Source organism: Salvelinus alpinus, chromosome 26 (genome assembly GCF_045679555.1).
Source record: "Salvelinus alpinus chromosome 26, SLU_Salpinus.1, whole genome shotgun sequence".
NCBI lineage: Eukaryota > Metazoa > Chordata > Actinopteri > Salmoniformes > Salmonidae > Salvelinus > Salvelinus alpinus.
This window is the reverse complement of record NC_092111.1, coordinates 37,712,124-37,731,462: the sequence shown is the minus strand read 5'-3', so window position 1 is coordinate 37,731,462 and position 19,339 is coordinate 37,712,124. Positions and strand designations below refer to the sequence as shown.

At 46.6% G+C, this 19,339-nt stretch overlaps 1 protein-coding gene across 1 annotated transcript in view; it reads left to right on the top strand.

Moving 5' to 3' along the window:
• LOC139555268 (unconventional myosin-Ig-like) overlaps positions 1-19,339 on the top strand; it is a 74,159-nt gene that overhangs the window by 33,890 nt on the left and 20,930 nt on the right. The window contains exons 19-21 of the mRNA XM_071368928.1: positions 3,576-3,680; positions 3,986-4,099; positions 11,294-11,451. Coding sequence (XP_071225029.1) covers positions 3,576-3,680; positions 3,986-4,099; positions 11,294-11,451 — 377 coding nt within the window. The remainder of the gene's footprint in view (positions 1-3,575; positions 3,681-3,985; positions 4,100-11,293; positions 11,452-19,339) is intronic.

Here is a 19,339-nt window from a genome sequence, read left to right as displayed (position 1 = left end):
TCTCTTGGGGTATATACTGTATAAGGTTGGCACATCTAGCCACTGGGATTTTTGCCCATTCTTCAAGGCAAAACTGCTCCAGCTCCTTCAAGTTGGATGGGTTCCGTTGGTGTACAGCAATCTTTAAGTCATAACACAGATTCTCAATTGGATTGAAGTCTGGGCATTGACTAGGCCATTCCAAGACATTTAAATGTTTCCCCTTAAACCACTCGAGTGTTGCTTTAGCAGTATGCTTAGGGTTATTGTCCTGCTGGAGGGTGAACCTCTGTCCCAGTCTCAAATCTCTGGTAGACTGAAACAGGTTTCCCTCAAGAATTTCCCTGTATTTAGCGCCATCCATCATTCCTTCAATTCTGACCAGTTTCCCTGTCCCTGCCGATGGAAAAACATGGGATGGTGTTCTCGGGTTGATGAGAGGTGTTGGGTTTGCGCCAGACATAGTTTTTATCTTGATGGCCAAAAACCTCCATTTTAGACTCATCTGACCAGAGTACCTTCTTCCATATGTTTGGGGGGTCTCCCACATGCCTTTTGGCGAACACTTTAAGCAATTTGTTTTTTTTCTGGCCACTGTTCTGTAAAGCCCAGCTCTGTGGAGTGTACGGCTTAAAGTGGCCCTATGGACAGATCCTCCAATCTCCTCTGTGGAGCTTTGCAGCTCCTTCAGGGTTATCTTTGTTGACTATCTGATTAATGCCCTCCTTGCCTGGTCTGTGAGTTTTGGTGGGCGGCGCTCTCTTGGCAGGTTTGTTGTGGTGCCAAATTCTTTCCATTTTTTAATAATGGATTTAATGGTGCTCCGTGGGATGTTCAAAGTTTTGGATTTTTTTTTATAACCCAACCCTGATCTGTACTTCTCCACAACTTTGTCTCTGACCTGTTTGGAGAGCTCCTTGGTCTTCATAGGGTCACTTGCTTGGTGGTGTTGCAGACTCTGGGGCCTTTCAGAACAGGTGTGTATATATATACAGTATACTGAGATCATGTGACAGATCATGTGACACTTAGATTGCACACAGGTGGACTTTATTTAACTAATTATGTGGCTTCTGAAGGTAATTGGTTGCACCAGATCTTATTTAGGGGCTTCATAGCAAAGGGGGTGAATACATATGTACGCATCACTTTTCAGTTTAGTTTTTTAAACATTTTTTTAAAAGTAATTTCTTTCACTTCACCGATTTGGACTATTTTGTGTCTGTCCATTCCATGAAAACCAAATAAAAATCAATTTAAATTGCATGTTGTAATGCAATAAAATAGGAAAAACTTGGCACACCTGTATTTAGGGAGTTTCTCCAATTCTTCTCTGCAGATCCTCTCAAGCTCTGTCAGGTTGGATGTTTGATCAGGTTCAATTCCGGGCTGTGGCTGGATCACTCAAGGACATTCAGAGACTTGTCCCGAAGCCACTCCTGCATTGTCTTGGCTGTGTGCTTAGGGCCATTGTCCTGTTGGAAGGTGAACCTTCGCCCCAGTCTGAGGTTCTGAGTGCTCTGGAGCAGGTTTTCATCAAAGATCTCTCTCTACTTTTCTCCATTCATCTTTCACTCGGTCCTGACTAGTCTCCCATTCCCTGCCTTTGAAAAACATCCCCACAGCATGATGCTGCCACCGCCATGCTTCACTGTAGGATGGTACCAGGCATTCAGGCCAAGAGTTCAATGCTGGTTTCATCAGACCAGAGAATCTTGTTTCTCATGGTCTGTGAGTCTTTAGGTGCCTTTTGGCAAACTCCAAGCAGGCTGTCATGTGCCTTTTACTAAAGAGGGGCTTCCGTCTGGCCACTCTACCATAAAGGCCTGATTGGTGGAGTGCTGCAGAGATTGTTGTTCTTCTAGGAGATTCTCCCATCTCCACAGAGGAACTCTGGAGCTCTGTCAGTGTGACCAAGGCCCTTCTCCCCTGATTGCTCAGTTTGGCCGGGTGGCCAGCTCTAGGAAGAGTCTTGGTGGTTCCAAACTTCTTTCATTTAAGAATGATGGAGACCTCTGTGTCCTTGGGGACCTTCAATGCTGCAGAATTCTTTTGATACCCTCCCCAGATCTGTGCCTAGACACAATCCTGTCTCGGAGCTCAACGGACAGTTCCTTCAACCTCATGGCTTGGTTTTTGCTCTGACATGCACTGTCAACTGTGGGACTGTATATAGACAGGTGTGTGTCTTTCCAAATCATGTCCATTCAATTGAATTTACCGGTGGACTCCAATCAAGTTGTAGAAACATCTCAAGAATGATTAATGGAAACAGGATGCACCTGAGCTGAATTTCAGGTTTCATAGCAAAGGGTCTGAATACGTATGTAAATAAGGTATTTCTGGTTTTTATTTTTAATACATTTGATAAAATTTCTAAACCTGTTTACACTTTGTCATTATGGGGTATTGTGTGTAGATTGATGAGGGAAAATATTTTATTTAATCCATTTTAGAATAAGGCTTTAAAGTAACAAAATGTGGAAAAAGTCAAGGGGTCTGAATACTTTCCGAATGCACTGTAGAACCTTCCGTTCATTCCTATCTTTGAATGTTCTCATGAGCCTGTGGTGAGGTATTTTCTGTAATAACAGAGCTTTAGATTGTATCATTTTACATATTGCTATTTCTTAAAATTCACATTTACCGCAAACTTACGTGGGTAAAAGCCTTGTACAGGACAACTAGACGGCCATAAAAACCGTGACCCATCTCTGAATTCACCTCAGTCAGTGTCTGATATAATTTCTATCATGCTCTCGTGTTTGATCTGCTCGTCTCAGAAAATCATTGATATAAGTTTGAAAGAGGCCAGGAAAGGTTATGAGCAGTGTTCTGGTTATTGAGGAGATGCTATCCAGCTGGCAGACGGCAGACGGGGTCATGTAATGTTATCCTTTGTTAGACCGTCCTGATATCACAAGTTTACATCCGAAACGAGAGCGTAGCGGTTAGGATGGTGAATCAGGCTAGTGTAATATATTGCATAATCCCAAATTGCACTCTATTCCCTATATAGTGCACTACATTTGACCAGGTCCCATTGTCAGCAGCATACCACAATGCATCCAACTGTTGGCTTGCTTCTGATGCTAATCAGGGTTGGTTGTGGTTGGTACCTGGATGGGAAACCAGATGCTTCTGGAAGTGGTGTTGGAGGACGAGTAGGAGGTGCTCTTTCCTCTGATGTAAAAAAAAAAGTTAACTATTTCCCAATGCCCCAAGGGGTCATCGTCCTGTGTAGGGTGCTGTCTTTGGATGGAATGTTAAAAGGGTGTCCTGACTCTCTGTGGACACTAAAGATCCCATGCCATTTATTGTAAGAGTAGGGTTGTTGATGCTGCTGTCCTGGCTCAATTCCCAATCTGGCCCTCATATCATCATGGCCACCTAATCATTCCCAGCTTCCAATTGGCTCATTCTTCTCCCCTGTAACTATTCCCCAGGTCATTGCTGTAAATGAGAATATGTTCTCAGTCAACTTACCTGGTAAAATAAGGGTTAAATATAAACAAGGCTCTGGTCAAAAGTATTGCACTTTGAAGAGACTAGTGTGCCATGTGTGACTCATCCATAATGTGTGTCTTTGATTCCAGGTGAGGGACAGTCATCGGAGCAGCTCCAACTTCATACTATTCTCCCAAGAGCTCAGGAACAAAGACGAGTACAAACAGGTTATCTTCTCTGGATTCTGTAGGAAGGTATGACAACAACCAGGTCATTTTGTCTGGATTCTGTAGGAAGGTATGAAAACATAGCCTACTGTATTGTACTGCCAAGAGGAGTTTCAGTTGCTTCTGTCTCTCTCTCTCTCTGTCTCTCTGTCTCTCTGTCTCTCTGTCTCTCTGTCTCTCTGTCTCTCTGTCTCTCTGTCTCTCTGTCTCTCTGTCTCTCTCTCTGTCTCTCTCTCTGTCTCTCTCTCTGTCTCTCTCTCTGTCTCTCTCTCTGTCTCTCTCTCTGTCTCTCTCTCTGTCTCTCTCTCTGTCTCTCTCTCTGTCTCTCGCAGATGAACAGATTCAGTAAAAGCACAGACAGAGCTTTGCTGATCACAGACAAACATATCTACAAACTGGACCCCAAAAAACAGTTTAAAGTGTTGAAAAGACTGCCTCTAGAAGTGGTGAGTATACTCTTCAAGTGTGCCCCGTCCAGTGAAAGCCACCTTACTCCAGCCCTTGAGTTACCTCTTTACATCCACCTACATCCGTTGCCTTGGTATTACTTACAGACATGGGATGCGTCCAAAATTGCACTCTTTACCCTATATAGTGCACTACTTTTGACCAGGATCCACTATGTAGGGAATAGTGTGCCGTTTGGGATGTACTCATGATCAATGGCCTGTGTCTGTCTGTGTGAATTAGTGACCCCGGAACAGAGTTTGAGGGAAGCAGGGAGAGGGGAAAGCAGGGAGAGGGGAAAGCAGGGAGAGGGGAAAGCAGGGAGAGGGGAAAGCAGGGAGAGGGCGAAGGAAGGAGAATGGGAGGGGGAAGGAGGAAGAATGGGGGGGGGGGGGGAGTGAGGAATGGAGGGGGGAGGAGTGAGGGAAGGAGGGGGAGAGGAAAGGAGGGGGGAGGAGTGGGGGAAGGAGAGAAGGAGGGGGGAGGAAAGGCGGGAGAGTGGGAAGGAGGGGGGAGGAAAGGAGGGAGAGTGGGAAGAAGGGGGAGGAAAGGAGGGAGAGTGGGAAGGATGGGGGAGGAAACGAGGGGGAGGAGTGAGGGAGAGAGGAGATGAGAGGAGAGAAAAGGAGGAAGAGTGAGGGAAGGAGGGAGAGAGGAAAGGAGGGGTGAGGAGTGAGGGAAGGAGAGTGGACAGGAGGGAAGGAAGGAAGGAGAGAGGAAAGGAGCGGGAGGAGTGAGGGTAGGAGGGAGAGAGGAAAGGAGTGGGAGGAGTGAGGGTAGGAGGGAGGGAGGGAGGGAGAGAGGGAGGCAGACAGGAGAAAGTGTTAGGTGTCTGATTTACATTTCGTGGTCCTGATGATGGAGGGGAGCAGTAGGATGCTCCACAGATGTGTGTTGTGCTGCATTGACAGTCAGTCAGGGAGAGGGCCATGGTACTTACTGTACACACAGTGTGTTTTACTCTGAAGCTGTCCATGTTACAGAACACACTGTAGGTTTAGGTAACAAGGCAGTTAATTATACCGTATTACATAATGAGAGAACACAGCTGAACACCAGTTAGGATAGAACACAACAAACACAGCTGAACGCCAGTTAGGATAGAACACAACAAACACAGCTGAACACCAGTTAGGACAGAACACAACCAACACAGCTGAACACCAGTTAGGACAGAACACAACAAACACAGCTGAACGTCAGTTAGGATAGAACACACACAACACAGCTGAACGTCAGTTAGGATAGAACACAACAAACACAGCTGAACACCAGTTAGGATAGAACACAACCAACACAGCTGAACACCAGTTAGGATAGAACACAACAAACACAGCTGAACGTCAGTTAGGACAGAACACAACAAACACAGCTGAACACCAGTTAGGATAGAACACAACACAACACAGCTGAACACCAGTTAGGATAGAACACAACAAACACAGCTGAACGTCAGTTAGGATAGAACACAACAAACACAGCTGAACACCAGTTAGGATAGAACACAACACAACACAGCTGAACACCAGTTAGGATAGAACACAACACAACACAGCTGAACGTCAGTTAGGACAGAACACAACCAACACAGCTGAACGTCAGTTAGGATAGAACACAACAAACACAGCTGAACACCAGTTAGGATAGAACACAACAAACACAGCTGAACGTCAGTTAGGATAGAACACAACAAACACAGCTGAACACCAGTTAGGACAGAACACAACAAACACAGCTGAACGTCAGTTAGGATAGAACACAACAAACACAGCTGAACACCAGTTAGGATAGAACACAACAAACACAGCTGAACGTCAGTTAGGATAGAACACAACAAACACAGCTGAACACCAGTTAGGACAGAACCAAACAAACACAGCTGAACGTCAGTTAGGATAGAACACAACAAACACAGCTGAACACCAGTTAGGACAGAACACAACCAACACAGCTGAATACCAGTTAGGACAGAACACAACAAACACAGCTGAACACCAGTTAGAACAGAACACAACCAACACAGCTGAACACCAGTTAGGACAGAACACAACAAACACAGCTGAACACCAGTTAGAACAGAACACAACCAACACAGCTGAACACCAGTTAGGACAGAACACAACAAACACAGCTGAACACCAGTTAGGACAGAACACAACCAACACAGCTGAACACCAGTTAGGATAGAACACAACAAACACAGCTGAACACCAGTTAGGATAGAACACAACAAACACAGCTGAACGTCAGTTAGGATAGAACACAACAAACACAGCTGAACACCAGTTAGGATAGAACACAACAAACACAGCTGAACGTCAGTTAGTTAGGAGTTACGGCGTTATCCAGAGCAACATCACTTTGTTTTACTATAGTATGGTTTACTATAGTATGGCTGAAAAGTATGGTTTACTATAGTATGGCTGTAAAGTATGGTTTACTATAGTATGGCTGAAAAGTATGGTTTACTATAGTATGGCTGTAAAGTATGGTTTACTATAGTATGGCTGTAAAGTATGGTTTACTATAGTATGGCTGTAAAGTATGGTTTACTATAGTATGGCTGAAAAGTATGGTTTACTATAGTATGGCTGTAAAGTATGGTTTACTATAGTATGGCTGAAAAGTATGGTTTACTATAGTATGGCTGAAAAGTATGGTTTACTATAGTATGGCTGAAAAGTATGGTTTACTATAGTATGGCTGTAAAGTATGGTTTACTATAGTATGGCTGTAAAGTATGGTTTACTATAGTATGGCTGAAAAGTATGGTTTACTATAGTATGGCTGTAAAGTATGGTTTACTATAGTATGGCTGAAAAGTATGGTTTACTATAGTATGGCTGAAAAGTATGGTTTACTATAGTATGGCTGAAAAGTATGGTTTACTATAGTATGGCTGAAAAGTATGGTTTACTATAGTATGGCTGTAAAGTATGGTTTACTATAGTATGGCTGTAAAGTATGGTTTACTATAGTATGGCTGTAAAGTATGGTTTACTATAGTATGGCTGTAAAGTATGGTTTACTATAGTATGGCTGTAAAGTATGGTTAAGTACTATAAATCACTTTCAAATTTGAGTTTAATTTAGAATGTATGAATGACAGGATAGCTGAATACACATTTTGGTTTAAACTGAGAGTAGCTCACAACGGCTGTGTGATTCGCAACGTTACAGTGTAGTTACGGTGTAGTTACGGTGTAGTTACGGTGTAGTTACGGTGTAGTTACGGTGTAGTTACGGTGTAGTTACGGTGTGGTTACGGTGTGGTTACGGTGTGGTTACGGTGTGGTTACGGTGTGGTTACGGTGTGGTTACGGTGTGGTTACGGTGTGGTCACGGTGTGGTCACGGTGTGGTTACGGTGTAGTTACGGTGTGGTTACGGTGTGGTCACGGTGTGGTCACGGTGTGGTCACGGTGTGGTCACGGTGTGGTCACGGTGTGGTCACGGTGTGGTCACGGTGTGGTCACGGTGTAGTTACGGTGTGGTCACGGTGTGGTTACGGTGTGGTTACGGTGTAGTTACGGTGTGGTTACGGTGTGGTTACGGTGTGGTTACGGTGTAGTTACGGTGTGGTCACGGTGTAGTTACGGTGTGGTCACGGTGTGGTCACGGTGTGGTCACGGTGTGGTTACGGTGTGGTTACGGTGTGGTTACGGTGTGGTTACGGTGTGGTCACGGTGTGGTTACGGTGTGGTTACGGTGTGGTTACGGTGTGGTTACGGTGTGGTTACGGTGTGGTTACGGTGTGGTTACGGTGTGGTCACGGTGTGGTCACGGTGTGGTTACGGTGTGGTTACGGTGTAGTTACGGTGTGGTTACGGTGTGGTTACGGTGTGGTTACGGTGTAGTTGGTGTAGTTACGGTGTAGTTGGTGTAGTTACGGTGTAGTTGGTGTAGTTACAGTGTAGTTGGTGTAGTTACAGTGTAGCTGGTGTAGTTAGTGTAGCTGGTGTAGTTACAGTGTAGTTACAGTGTAGTTACAGTGTAGTTACAGTGTAGTTACAGTGTAGTTACAGTGTAGTTTGTGTAGTTAGTGTAGTTACAGTGTGGTTACAGTGTAGTTGGTGTAGTTACAGTGTAGTTGGTGTAGTTACAGTGTAGTTGGTGTAGTTACAGTGTAGCTGGTGTAGTTACAGTGTAGCTGGTGTAGTTACAGTGTAGCTGGTGTAGTTACAGTGTAGTTACAGTGTAGTTACAGTGTAGTTACAGTGTGGTTACAGTGTAGTTGGTGTAGTTACAGTGTATTTGGTGTAGTTACAGTGTAGTTGGTGTAGTTACAGTGTAGTTGGTGTAGTTACAGTGTAGCTGGTGTAGTTACAGTGTAGCTGGTGTAGTTACAGTGTAGCTGGTGTAGTTACAGTGTAGCTGGTGTAGTCACAGTGTAGTTGCAGTGTAGTTACAGTGTAGTTACAGTGTAGTTTGTGTAGTTACAGTGTAGTTACAGTGTAGTTTGTGTAGTCACAGTATAGTTACAGTATAGGTGTAGTTACAGTGTAGTTGGTGTAGTTACAGTGTAGTTGGTGCAGTCACAGTGTAGTTACAGTGTAGTTAGTGTTCTGCTAAAATAAAGGTGAAGTAAATATAACCAATAGTTGTCATGGTACCGTACAGTAACTCATCATGGCCTAGCATTGAAAGAGGCTGTAGGACTCAATCTCTATTATTATGACTCCCAACTACAGTATAGTACCACCTCATCACTGTTAATCATGACGCCCAACTACAGTATAGTACCACCTCATCACTGTTAATCATGACGCCCAACTACAGTATAGTACCACCTCATCACTGTTAATCATGACGCCCAACTACAGTATAGTACCACCTCATCACTGTTAATCATGACGCCCAACTACAGTATAGTACCACCTCATCACTGTTAATCATGACGCCCAACTACAGTATAGTACCACCTCATCCCTGTTAATCATGACGCCCAACTACAGTATAGTACCACCTCATCCCTGTTAATCATGACTCCCAACTACAGTATAGTACCACCTCATCCCTGTTAATCATGACTCCCAACTACAGTATAGTACCACCTCATCACTGTTAATCATGACGCCCAACTACAGTATAGTACCACCTCATCACTGTTAATCATGACGCCCAACTACAGTATAGTACCACCTCATCACTGTTAATCATGACTCCCAACTACAGTATAGTACCACCTCATCACTGTTAATCATGACGCCCAACTACAGTATAGTACCACCTCATCACTGTTAATCATGACGCCCAACTACAGTATAGTACCACCTCATCACTGTTAATCATGACTCCCAACTACAGTATAGTACCACCTCATCACTGTTAATCATGACGCCCAACTACAGTATAGTACCACCTCATCACTGTTAATCATGACGCCCAACTACAGTATAGTACCACCTCATCACTGTTAATCATGACGCCCAACTACAGTATAGTACCACCTCATCACTGTTAATCATGACGCCCAACTACAGTATAGTACCACCTCATCACTGTTAATCATGACGCCCAACTACAGTATAGTACCACCTCATCACTGTTAATCATGACGCCCAACTACAGTATAGTACCACCTCATCACTGTTAATCATGACGCCCAACTACAGTATAGTACCACCTCATCACTGTTAATCATGACGCCCAACTACAGTATAGTACCACCTCATCACTGTTAATCATGACGCCCAACTACAGTATAGTACCACCTCATCACTGTTAATCATGACGCCCAACTACAGTATAGTACCACCTCACCCCTGTTAATCATGACTCCCAACTACAGTATAGTACCACCTCATCACTGTTAATCATGACGCCCAACTACAGAATAGTACCACCTCATCCATCACTGTTCTGTACTTAGACTATGATATGATATTGTACTGTTATCCTCTGACCGGGACGAGGCTATTTAGTTCTGCACTATTCTGTGCTATGACTATTGCTGTGTCCCAAAAGGCAGCCGATTCCCTATAAACTGCACTACTTTTGACCAGAGCCCTATGGAGAACCATAAGGGAATAGGGTGCACACCTTGATGCCTCGCTGTGTGTTAAGGTATGACAGGGACTAGGTCAATGTAGCTCAGGGTCAGCCCTGTCCTATGTAGTGCAGGCTAGGACAGGGTATCGTAGCCCCATTGTTACAGGCCTGACACTACAAGGTCATAGGCAGAACAGTAACGTCTAGGCTGTTTGGTTGTAGGATTAACCTGTGTTATGTTATGTTTGTATTCATCCAGCCAGCTGTAAGCGGTTTAACACCAACTCTCTACATCTCTCTGTCTCTATCTCTGTCTCTGTCTCTCTCTCTCTGTCTCTCTCTCTCTGTCTCTCTCTCTCTGTCTCTCTCTCTCTGTCTCTCTCTCTCTGTCTCTCTCTCTCTGTCTCTCTCTCTCTGTCTCTCTCTCTCTGTCTCTCTCTCACTCTCTCTGTCTTTCTCTCACTCTCTCTGTCTTTCTCTCTCTCTCTCACTCTCACACACACACGTGTGTACACTTTCTCTCTCTCTGTGTCTGTTTAAATCTGACTGGGTCACTAATCATGACCTAATCTCCCCTAATACACACACACACACACACACACACACACACACACACACACACACCACACGTGCAGCATGGATAGAGAGAGTAAAGTACTAGACAGATATAAAACCCTGCAACTTACCCAGAATGCCGCAGCCCACCTGGTGTTCAACCTTCCTAAGTTCTCCCATGCCACCCCGCTCCTCCATAAACTCCACTAGCTTTCCAGTCGAAGCTCAAGAAGAACTGCCCCTCCCTACCTTCAGGCTACGCTCAAACCCTACACCCCAACCCAAGCACTCTGTTCTGTCACCTCTGGTCGCTTGGCTCTCCCACCCCTACGGGAGGGGAGCTCCTGCTCAACCCAGTCTTCTCTGTCCTGTGACTGTACCCAACGCGCTAACCGCTAGGCTACCTACTGCCATGAAGAGTGGAAACAGAAATTGAACCCTGGAAGGGAGTTATATACATGTGACTGTACCAGGAAGTGTTACCACTACACCACTGCTCTCTGTGCATGTGTGTGTGTGCCTGTGTGTGTGTGTGTGCCTGTGTGTGTGTGTGGATGCGTCTTAGTCTAAGTGTGTATGTGTGTGAGTGTGAACCGGAGTGTGTGTGTGTGTGTAGCTTACCCCCAATACCTCTTTCTACTCCCCCAGATGACAGGCCTGAGCGTCACTGCAGGCGTTGACCAGATGGTGGCGCTACACACTTCTTCCCAGGATGATATTCTTCTCTACATCCAGAGAGGGGAGCTGTGCCCCGACCAGGACCGCATCGGGGAGCTGGTGGGAACGCTCATCGACCACTTCACACGGTCAGTGGCCATGGTCAGGGGGTGTCGGGTTGGGTAAGACCAAGATGCACTGGGCTGGCCTGGTTAAGCATTCACCGTAGTTAGTGACGACGTGTTAGCATGGTCAAACCAGCCTGCACAAGGATTGAGACTGGGATTGGGTTAGCATGGTCAAACCAGCCTGAACAAGGATTGAGACTGGGATTGGGTGAGCATGGTCGAACCAACCTGCACAAGGATTGAGACTGGGATTGTGTTAGCATGGTCAAACCAGCCTGCACAAGGATTGAGACTGGGATTGTGTTAGCATGGTCGAACCAGCCTGAACAAGGATTGAGACTGGGCTTGTGTTAGCATGGTCAAACCAGCCTGAACAAGGATTGAGACTGGGTTTGGGTTGAGACTGCGATTGGTTTAGACTACAGCTCTTCCAGGGCTTTTCACACTAGCCAACTGTTTCAAGACAAGTTATACTGAACTGGCCTGGTTAGGCATTCACCATAGTTGCTGGAACCTGAAAAGCTGAAAAGGGCAATGTGTAAAGAAAATACCACAGTCAGCACGGTTTGGTTGGGGTCAGCAGGATAGCGTAAATGGGGTTGGGGTCAGCAGGATAGCGTAAATGGGGTTGGGGTCAGCAGGATAGCGTAAATGGGGTTGGGGTCAGCAGGATAGCGTAAATGGGGTTGGGGTCAGCAGGATAGCGTAAATGGGGTTGGGGTCAGCAGGATAGCGTAAATGGGGTTGGGGTCAGCAGGATAGCGTAAATGGGGTTGGGGTCAGCAGGATAGCGTAAATGGGGTTGGGGTCAGCAGGATAGCGTAAATGGGGTTGGGGTCAGCAGGATAGCGTAAATGGGGTTGGGGTCAGCAGGATAGCGTAAATGGGGTTGGGGTCAGCAGGATAGCGTAAATGGGGTTGGGGTCAGCAGGATAGCGTAAATGGGGTTGGGGTCAGCAGGATAGCGTAAATGGGGTTGGGGTCAGCAGGATAGCGTAAATGGGGTTGGGGTCAGCAGGATAGCGTAAATGGGGTTGGGGTCAGCAGGATAGCGTAAATGGGGTTGGGGTCAGCAGGATAGCGTAAATGGGGTTGGGGTCAGCAGGATAGCGTAAATGGGGTTGGGGTCAGCAGGATAGCGTAAATGGGGTTGGGGTCAGCAGGATAGCGTAAATGGGGTTGGGGTCAGCAGGATAGCGTAAATGGGGTTGGGGTCAGCAGGATAGCGTAAATGGGGTTGGGGTCAGCAGGATAGCGTAAATGGGGTTGGGGTCAGCAGGATAGCGTAAATGGGGTTGGGGTCAGCAGGATAGCGTAAATGGGGTTGGGGTCAGCAGGATAGCGTAAATGGGGTTGGGGTCAGCAGGATAGCGTAAATGGGGTTGGGGTCAGCAGGATAGCGTAAATGGGGTTGGGGTCAGCAGGATAGCGTAAATGGGGTTGGGGTCAGCAGGATAGCGTAAATGGGGTTGGGGTCAGCAGGATAGCGTAAATGGGGTTGGGGTCAGCAGGATAGCGTAAATGGGGTTGGGGTCAGCAGGATAGCGTAAATGGGGTTGGGGTCAGCAGGATAGCGTAAATGGGGTTGGGGTCAGCAGGATAGCGTAAATGGGGTTGGGGTCAGCAGGATAGCGTAAATGGGGTTGGGGTCAGCAGGATAGCGTAAATGGGGTTGGGGTCAGCAGGATAGCGTAAATGGGGTTGGGGTCAGCAGGATAGCGTAAATGGGGTTGGGGTCAGCAGGATAGCGTAAATGGGGTTGGGGTCAGCAGGATAGCGTAAATGGGGTTGGGGTCAGCAGGATAGCGTAAATGGGGTTGGGGTCAGCAGGATAGCGTAAATGGGGTTGGGGTCAGCAGGATAGCGTAAATGGGGTTGGGGTCAGCAGGATAGCGTAAATGGGGTTGGGGTCAGCAGGATAGCGTAAATGGGGTTGGGGTCAGCAGGATAGCGTAAATGGGGTTGGGGTCAGCAGGATAGCGTAAATGGGGTTGGGGTCAGCAGGATAGCGTAAATGGGGTTGGGGTCAGCAGGATAGCGTAAATGGGGTTGGGGTCAGCAGGATAGCGTAAATGGGGTTGGGGTCAGCAGGATAGCGTAAATGGGGTTGGGGTCAGCAGGATAGCGTAAATGGGGTTGGGGTCAGCAGGATAGCGTAAATGGGGTTGGGGTCAGCAGGATAGCGTAAATGGGGTTGGGGTCAGCAGGATAGCGTAAATGGGGTTGGGGTCAGCAGGATAGCGTAAATGGGGTTGGGGTCAGCAGGATAGCGTAAATGGGGTTGGGGTCAGCAGGATAGCGTAAATGGGGTTGGGGTCAGCAGGATAGCGTAAATGGGGTTGGGGTCAGCAGGATAGCGTAAATGGGGTTGGGGTCAGCAGGATAGCGTAAATGGGGTATCAATGTCGAACTTAATTAAAAACTTTTCTCGGGGGCCTCCCGAGTCTAAGGCACTGCATTGCGGCAAGTAGCCTAGTGGTTAGAGTGTTGGGCCAGTAACCGAAAGGTTGCTGGATTGAATCCCAGAGCTGACAAGGTAAAAATCTGTCCTTCTGCCCCTGAACAAGGCAGTTAACCCACTCTTCCTAGGCCGTCATTGTAAATAAGAACTTGTTCTTAACTGACTTGTTTAGTTAAATAAAGGTAAAAATAATAATAAAATATATTGCAGTGCTTGAGGTGTCACTACAGACCCGGGTTTGATCCTAGGCTGTGTCACAGCTGGCTGTGACTGGGAGGTACATGAGGTGGCGCACAATTGGCCCAGCGTCGTCAGGGTTAGGGGAAGGTTTGTTTGGGCGCCTGCAAGCTGACCTCGGTCAACAGGTGTACAGTGTTTCCTCCGACCCATCGGTGAGGCTGGCTTCCAGGTTAAGTGAGCAGTGTGTCAAGAAGCAGTGCGGCTTGGCAGGGTCGTGTTTCGGATGGACGCATGGCTTTTGACCTTCGCTTCTCCCGAGTCCGTAGGGGAGTTGCAGCGATGGAACAAGACTGTAACTACCAATTGGATATCACGAAATTGGGAGAAAAAAGGGGTAAAATAATATACTTTATATAAATAATAATAATATACTTTATAACTGTATTCTAAAGTTTATTTTGATAAGTCTGAATCTGATGTCTGATTCATAATGGCATTTATCTCTGTCATAGTTCTGAATCAGATTCATGGCATTAATCACTGCCATATTTAAATGTATAATCATTTGTTATTGTCAGACTGATTTTCATGGCCCTCCAGTGTTCAGGTCGTGTTTAGGATCAGTTTTCCCTCTCCCAATCCTATCTTGAACCAAAACTGACCTCAGATCAGCGGCTAGGGCCAACATCACCCTGCACCCCAACAGGCAGTTTTGAAACCAGGCCAGCAGTCTCTCCACTAAGCCTCTGGTCTTCCAGCAGTCTCTCCACTAAGCCTCTGGTCTTCCAGCAGTCTCTCCACTAAGCCTCTGGTCTTCCAGCAGTCTCTCCACTAAGCCTCTGGTCTTCCAGCAGTCTCTCCACTAAGCCTCTGGTCTTCCAGCAGTCTCTCCACTAAGCCTCTGGTCTTCCAGCAGTCTCTCCACTAAGCCTCTGGTCTTCCAGCAGTCTTTCCACTAAGCCTCTGGTCTTCCAGCAGTCTCTCCACTAAGTCTCTGGTCTTCCAGCAGTCTCTCCACTAAGCCTCTGGTCTTCCAGCAGTCTTTCCACTAAGTCTCTGGTCTTCCAGCAGTCTCTCCACTAAGCCTCTGGTCTTCCAGCAGTCTCTCCACTAAGCCTCTGGTCTTCCAGCAGTCTCTCCACTAAGCCTCTGGTCTTCCAGCAGTCTCTCCACTAAGCCTCTGGTCTTCCAGCAGTCTTTCCACTAAGCCTCTGGTCTTCCAGCAGTCTCTCCACTAAGCCTCTGGTCTTCCAGCAGTCTCTCCACTAAGCCTCTGGTCTTCCAGCAGTCTCTCCACTAAGCCTCTGGTCTTCCAGCAGTCTCTCCACTAAGCCTCTGGTCTTCCAGCAGTCTCTCCACTAAGCCTCTGGTCTTCCAGCAGTCTCTCCACTAAGCCTCTGGTCTTCCAGCAGTCTCTCCACTAAGCCTAGGGTCTTCCAGCAGTCTCTCCACTAAGCCTCTGGTCTTCCAGCAGTCTCTAGCAGCACCCATCCCAAAATGATTGGATTCCTAAATCTTAATTTTCAAATCCAGTCAGGGCCATACTGACTTAGTTACTTAAGGGATTGGACCCTTTTTTTCAATATTCGCCTAAAATTACATACCCAAATCGTACTGCCTGTAGCTCAGGACCTGAAGCAAGGATATGCATATTATTGATACCATTTGAAAGGAAACACTTTGACGTTTGTGGAAATGTGTATATTAATGTATGAGAATATAACACATTACATCTGGTAAAAGACAACAGAAGAAAAAAATAAGTATATCTTCTTTTTTCATCTTTGAAATGCAAGAGAAAGGCCAATATATGACTTAGGAATCTAGGCGCAATTTAGATTTTGGCCAATAGATGGCAGTGTACGTGCAACGTTTTAAACTAATCCAATGAACCATTGCATTTCTGTTCAAAATGTTGTATCAAGACTGCCCAAATGTGCCTAATTGGTTTATTAATACATTTTCAAGTTCATAACTGTACACTCTCCTCAAACAATAGCATGGTATTCGTTCACTGTAATAGCTACTGTAAATTGGACAGTGCCGTTAGATTAAGAAGAAGTCAAGCTTTCTGCCCATATCAGATATGTCTATGTCATGGGAAATGTTCTTGTTACTTAAAATGTCATGCTAATCACATTAGTGCACGTTAGCTCAACCGTCCCGTGGGGGGGGGCACCACCGATCCCGTAGAGGTTCAAAACACCAGAGACCTTACTCCTACTTCTTCTCATTGTCATGTGAAATGTTAGTTTTCAGTGCCAACATCTGAATCGACATTTACAACTGTCCAAATATCACCTCATGTACTTTAGTTACAAATTCCTCATGTCCCATTAGCCCATGATTATCAGTCATGTGTTTTTAACGTCACACATACTGTACGGCAGGTCTGTGTGGGATACAGGATCAGTCTTGTCTGTGCAGCAGCCTGCCACCTCATTAATGTACTGGTATCCAGACCCCCTGGGGAGAGAATTATAGGACCACAGTCAGCTGGTCAGAAGCTGTACCAGGCTGTGTTTTGGGGGATTTTTATGTGTGTGTGTGTGTGTGTCTGTGCGTTTGTGTGTGTTTTTAATGAGAGACACGCTCCTGGTGGTGTCTATGGGTCTGGGTTTGTGTTGGGGGAGGGAGTCGGTCAGTCAGTGACACGGGGGCCCACACAAAGCAGCTGTGTGTCTCTTGCTGCTGATCGAAGCAGCAAGAGTCGAAGGGAGAGTTAGAGCGGGTGCCATTGAGAAAGGATAATCAGTGTGCTGGTCCATCTGCCTGCGTGACCCCTGTGTGCCTTTGTTTCCCACCATCTAGGGGTCATGATCCCTACAGGTTCTCATCAAAAGAGAGAATTGGAGACTTTGAGTCGAGGGCTTGGGGGGTTGCCGACTACAGAAGTGTGTGTGTGAGGGGGTGAGTGTGTGTGTGTGAGGGGGTGAGTGTGTGTGAGCATGTGCGAGGGGGAGGAGCAGAACGGCAGATGACAATACAAACAAGTTATTTTTCCACTCCCTCTCGCTCTTTTTTCATCAATCCCTTCTGCCAGGAAGTCAGTCCCAAGACCACTAGAGTCATCCCCCAGTCAGGCCTCTTCTCACGTGGCTGTGGAGAAAGGTTTGGTCTGAGAGTGAGTCATTGGAGCAATTGTGTTACCAGTCTGCTTCTCTCTGCCCCGAGACAAACATTGATGCTTATTATGTAGTGTGTGTGTGTGTGTGTGTGTGTGTGTGTGTGTGTGTGTCTCAGTGAGAGAGTAGAGCTGTTTCAATCTGGGTCAATGTCATCAGTATTAGGGAAACCAGGTGAATTCTCTATGAATTCTCCAATGAAGACAGGCTGTCTGGTTCCCTGTCTTCTTACATCCCCCTCTCTTCCTCTCTACAGAGCACATTCCCCCTCTTCCCTCTCTCTTCCTCCTGCATCCCATCTCTCTCTCTCAATTCAATTCAAGGGGCTTTATTAGCATGGGAAACCTATGTTAACATTGCCAAAGCAAGTGAAGTAGATAATATGCAAAAGTGAAGTCTCTCTGTCTCTCTGTCTGTCTGTCTGTCTGTCTGTCTGTCTGTCTCTCTCTCTCTCTCTCTCTGTGTCTCTCTCTCTGTCTCTCTGTGTCTCTCTCTCTGTCTCTCTGTGTCTCTCTCTCTGTCTCTCTGTGTCTCTCTCTCTGTCTCTCTGTGTCTCTCTCTCTGTCTCTCTGTGTCTCTCTCTCTGTCTCTCTGTGTCTCTTTCTCTGTCTCTCTGTGTCTCTCTCTCTGTCTCTCTGTGTCTCTCTCTCTGTCTCTCTGTCTCTCTGTCTCTCTGTCTCTCTGTCTCTCTGTCTCTCTGTCTCTCTGTCTCTGTCTCTGTCTCTGTCTCTGTCTCTGTCTCTGTCTCTCTCTCTCTCTGACATGTGAATAGTTAGCGCGTGTGTGTATTGGGGGGTTTAGATCCCCCTGCGGAGACAGCTGGGAGTGCGTTACAGGACAAGGACTGAGGGTTGGAGAGTAACGGTTTAGTCAGCCCATGACCTGAAACATTGAGAGGATTATTCCTTCTGTCTTCCTTCTTCTGCCCTCCTTCGCTCTCTCGCTCTTCAGAAGACGTTTTGACCTTATCTGACCCTGGTCAAAAGCAGTGTCAGTGGTAGACCACAGACCTAAACGGTTATGCGTCTCTCCGCTCTTTTCTAAACTCGTTTTAGGTCGTGAAAGGCATCATCCTATCCTGAAATAGCCTGTTCTTCCTTCTCCCTCAGTGGGTGTCCTTGATACACTTCTGTTCTTGTTGAGAGAGGCGAGCCATGGCCCTCCCTGCCACGGAAATGGGGGCAGTTCTGTCTCTGTCTCTCTCTGTCTCTCTCTCAACCCTAGGACTTGTCCACATGCAGGGTTGATCCTTAAAATCACATATCAAGTACGAGAACTGTGAAAAACTTCTCACACACTCCTCCTCTCCTCCATGGATTAACAGGAGTAGAAAAGTTAAGTCATAATTTGTCAGTCATTTCTAAAATCTAAAAGGGAGTGTGCCTATTCTGAAAGGAGATTCCAAAGTTTTATTTAGTCAATAGACTGAGATTTATCAATGGAACTTAAATACCCTTGGTGGAATAGTTTCAACTAAAGATATATATTTTTAAAACAAGGAGGTGAGAGAGAGCGACCGAACCAGCTCTGCCATCTTTCCATGAGGATGTTTTCACATGTTCACATCAAACAGTTCAGCTGCATTTCACACAGACATTCTGACCGCAGCAGCAGCTCCTAGGAAGCTACCACGGCCCAGTTCATTCCTGGTATCCTAGTCGGACAGCAGACGTTCTGACCGCAGCAGCTCCTAGGAAGCTACCACGGCCCAGTTCATTCCTGGTAGCCTAGTCGGACAGCGGACATTCTGACCACACCGCAGCAGCTCCTAGGAAGCTACCACGGCCCAGTTCATTCCTGGTATCCTAGTCGGACAGCGGACATTCTGACCACACCGCAGCAGCTCCTAGGAAGCTACCACGGCCCAGTTCATTCCTGGTAGTCTAATATCATCGTCAATCTGACTGTTGCAGTGCGACACTCTCTATATTCCCTCTCTCTGATTGACTTGAGTAGTGAGGTAAGCTGCTCGTGTGCGCGCGTGCGTGCGTGCGTGCGATGTTCTACGGCGTCCAAGACTCCATTAATCGGATCCAAGAAAATGATTGAAGCTAATGCTATTACTCACCGCGGTATGGGGCACATATTTATGGTTCAACCTATCATGTAACAGCACACCTAACTGGTATACACGTTTGAATCC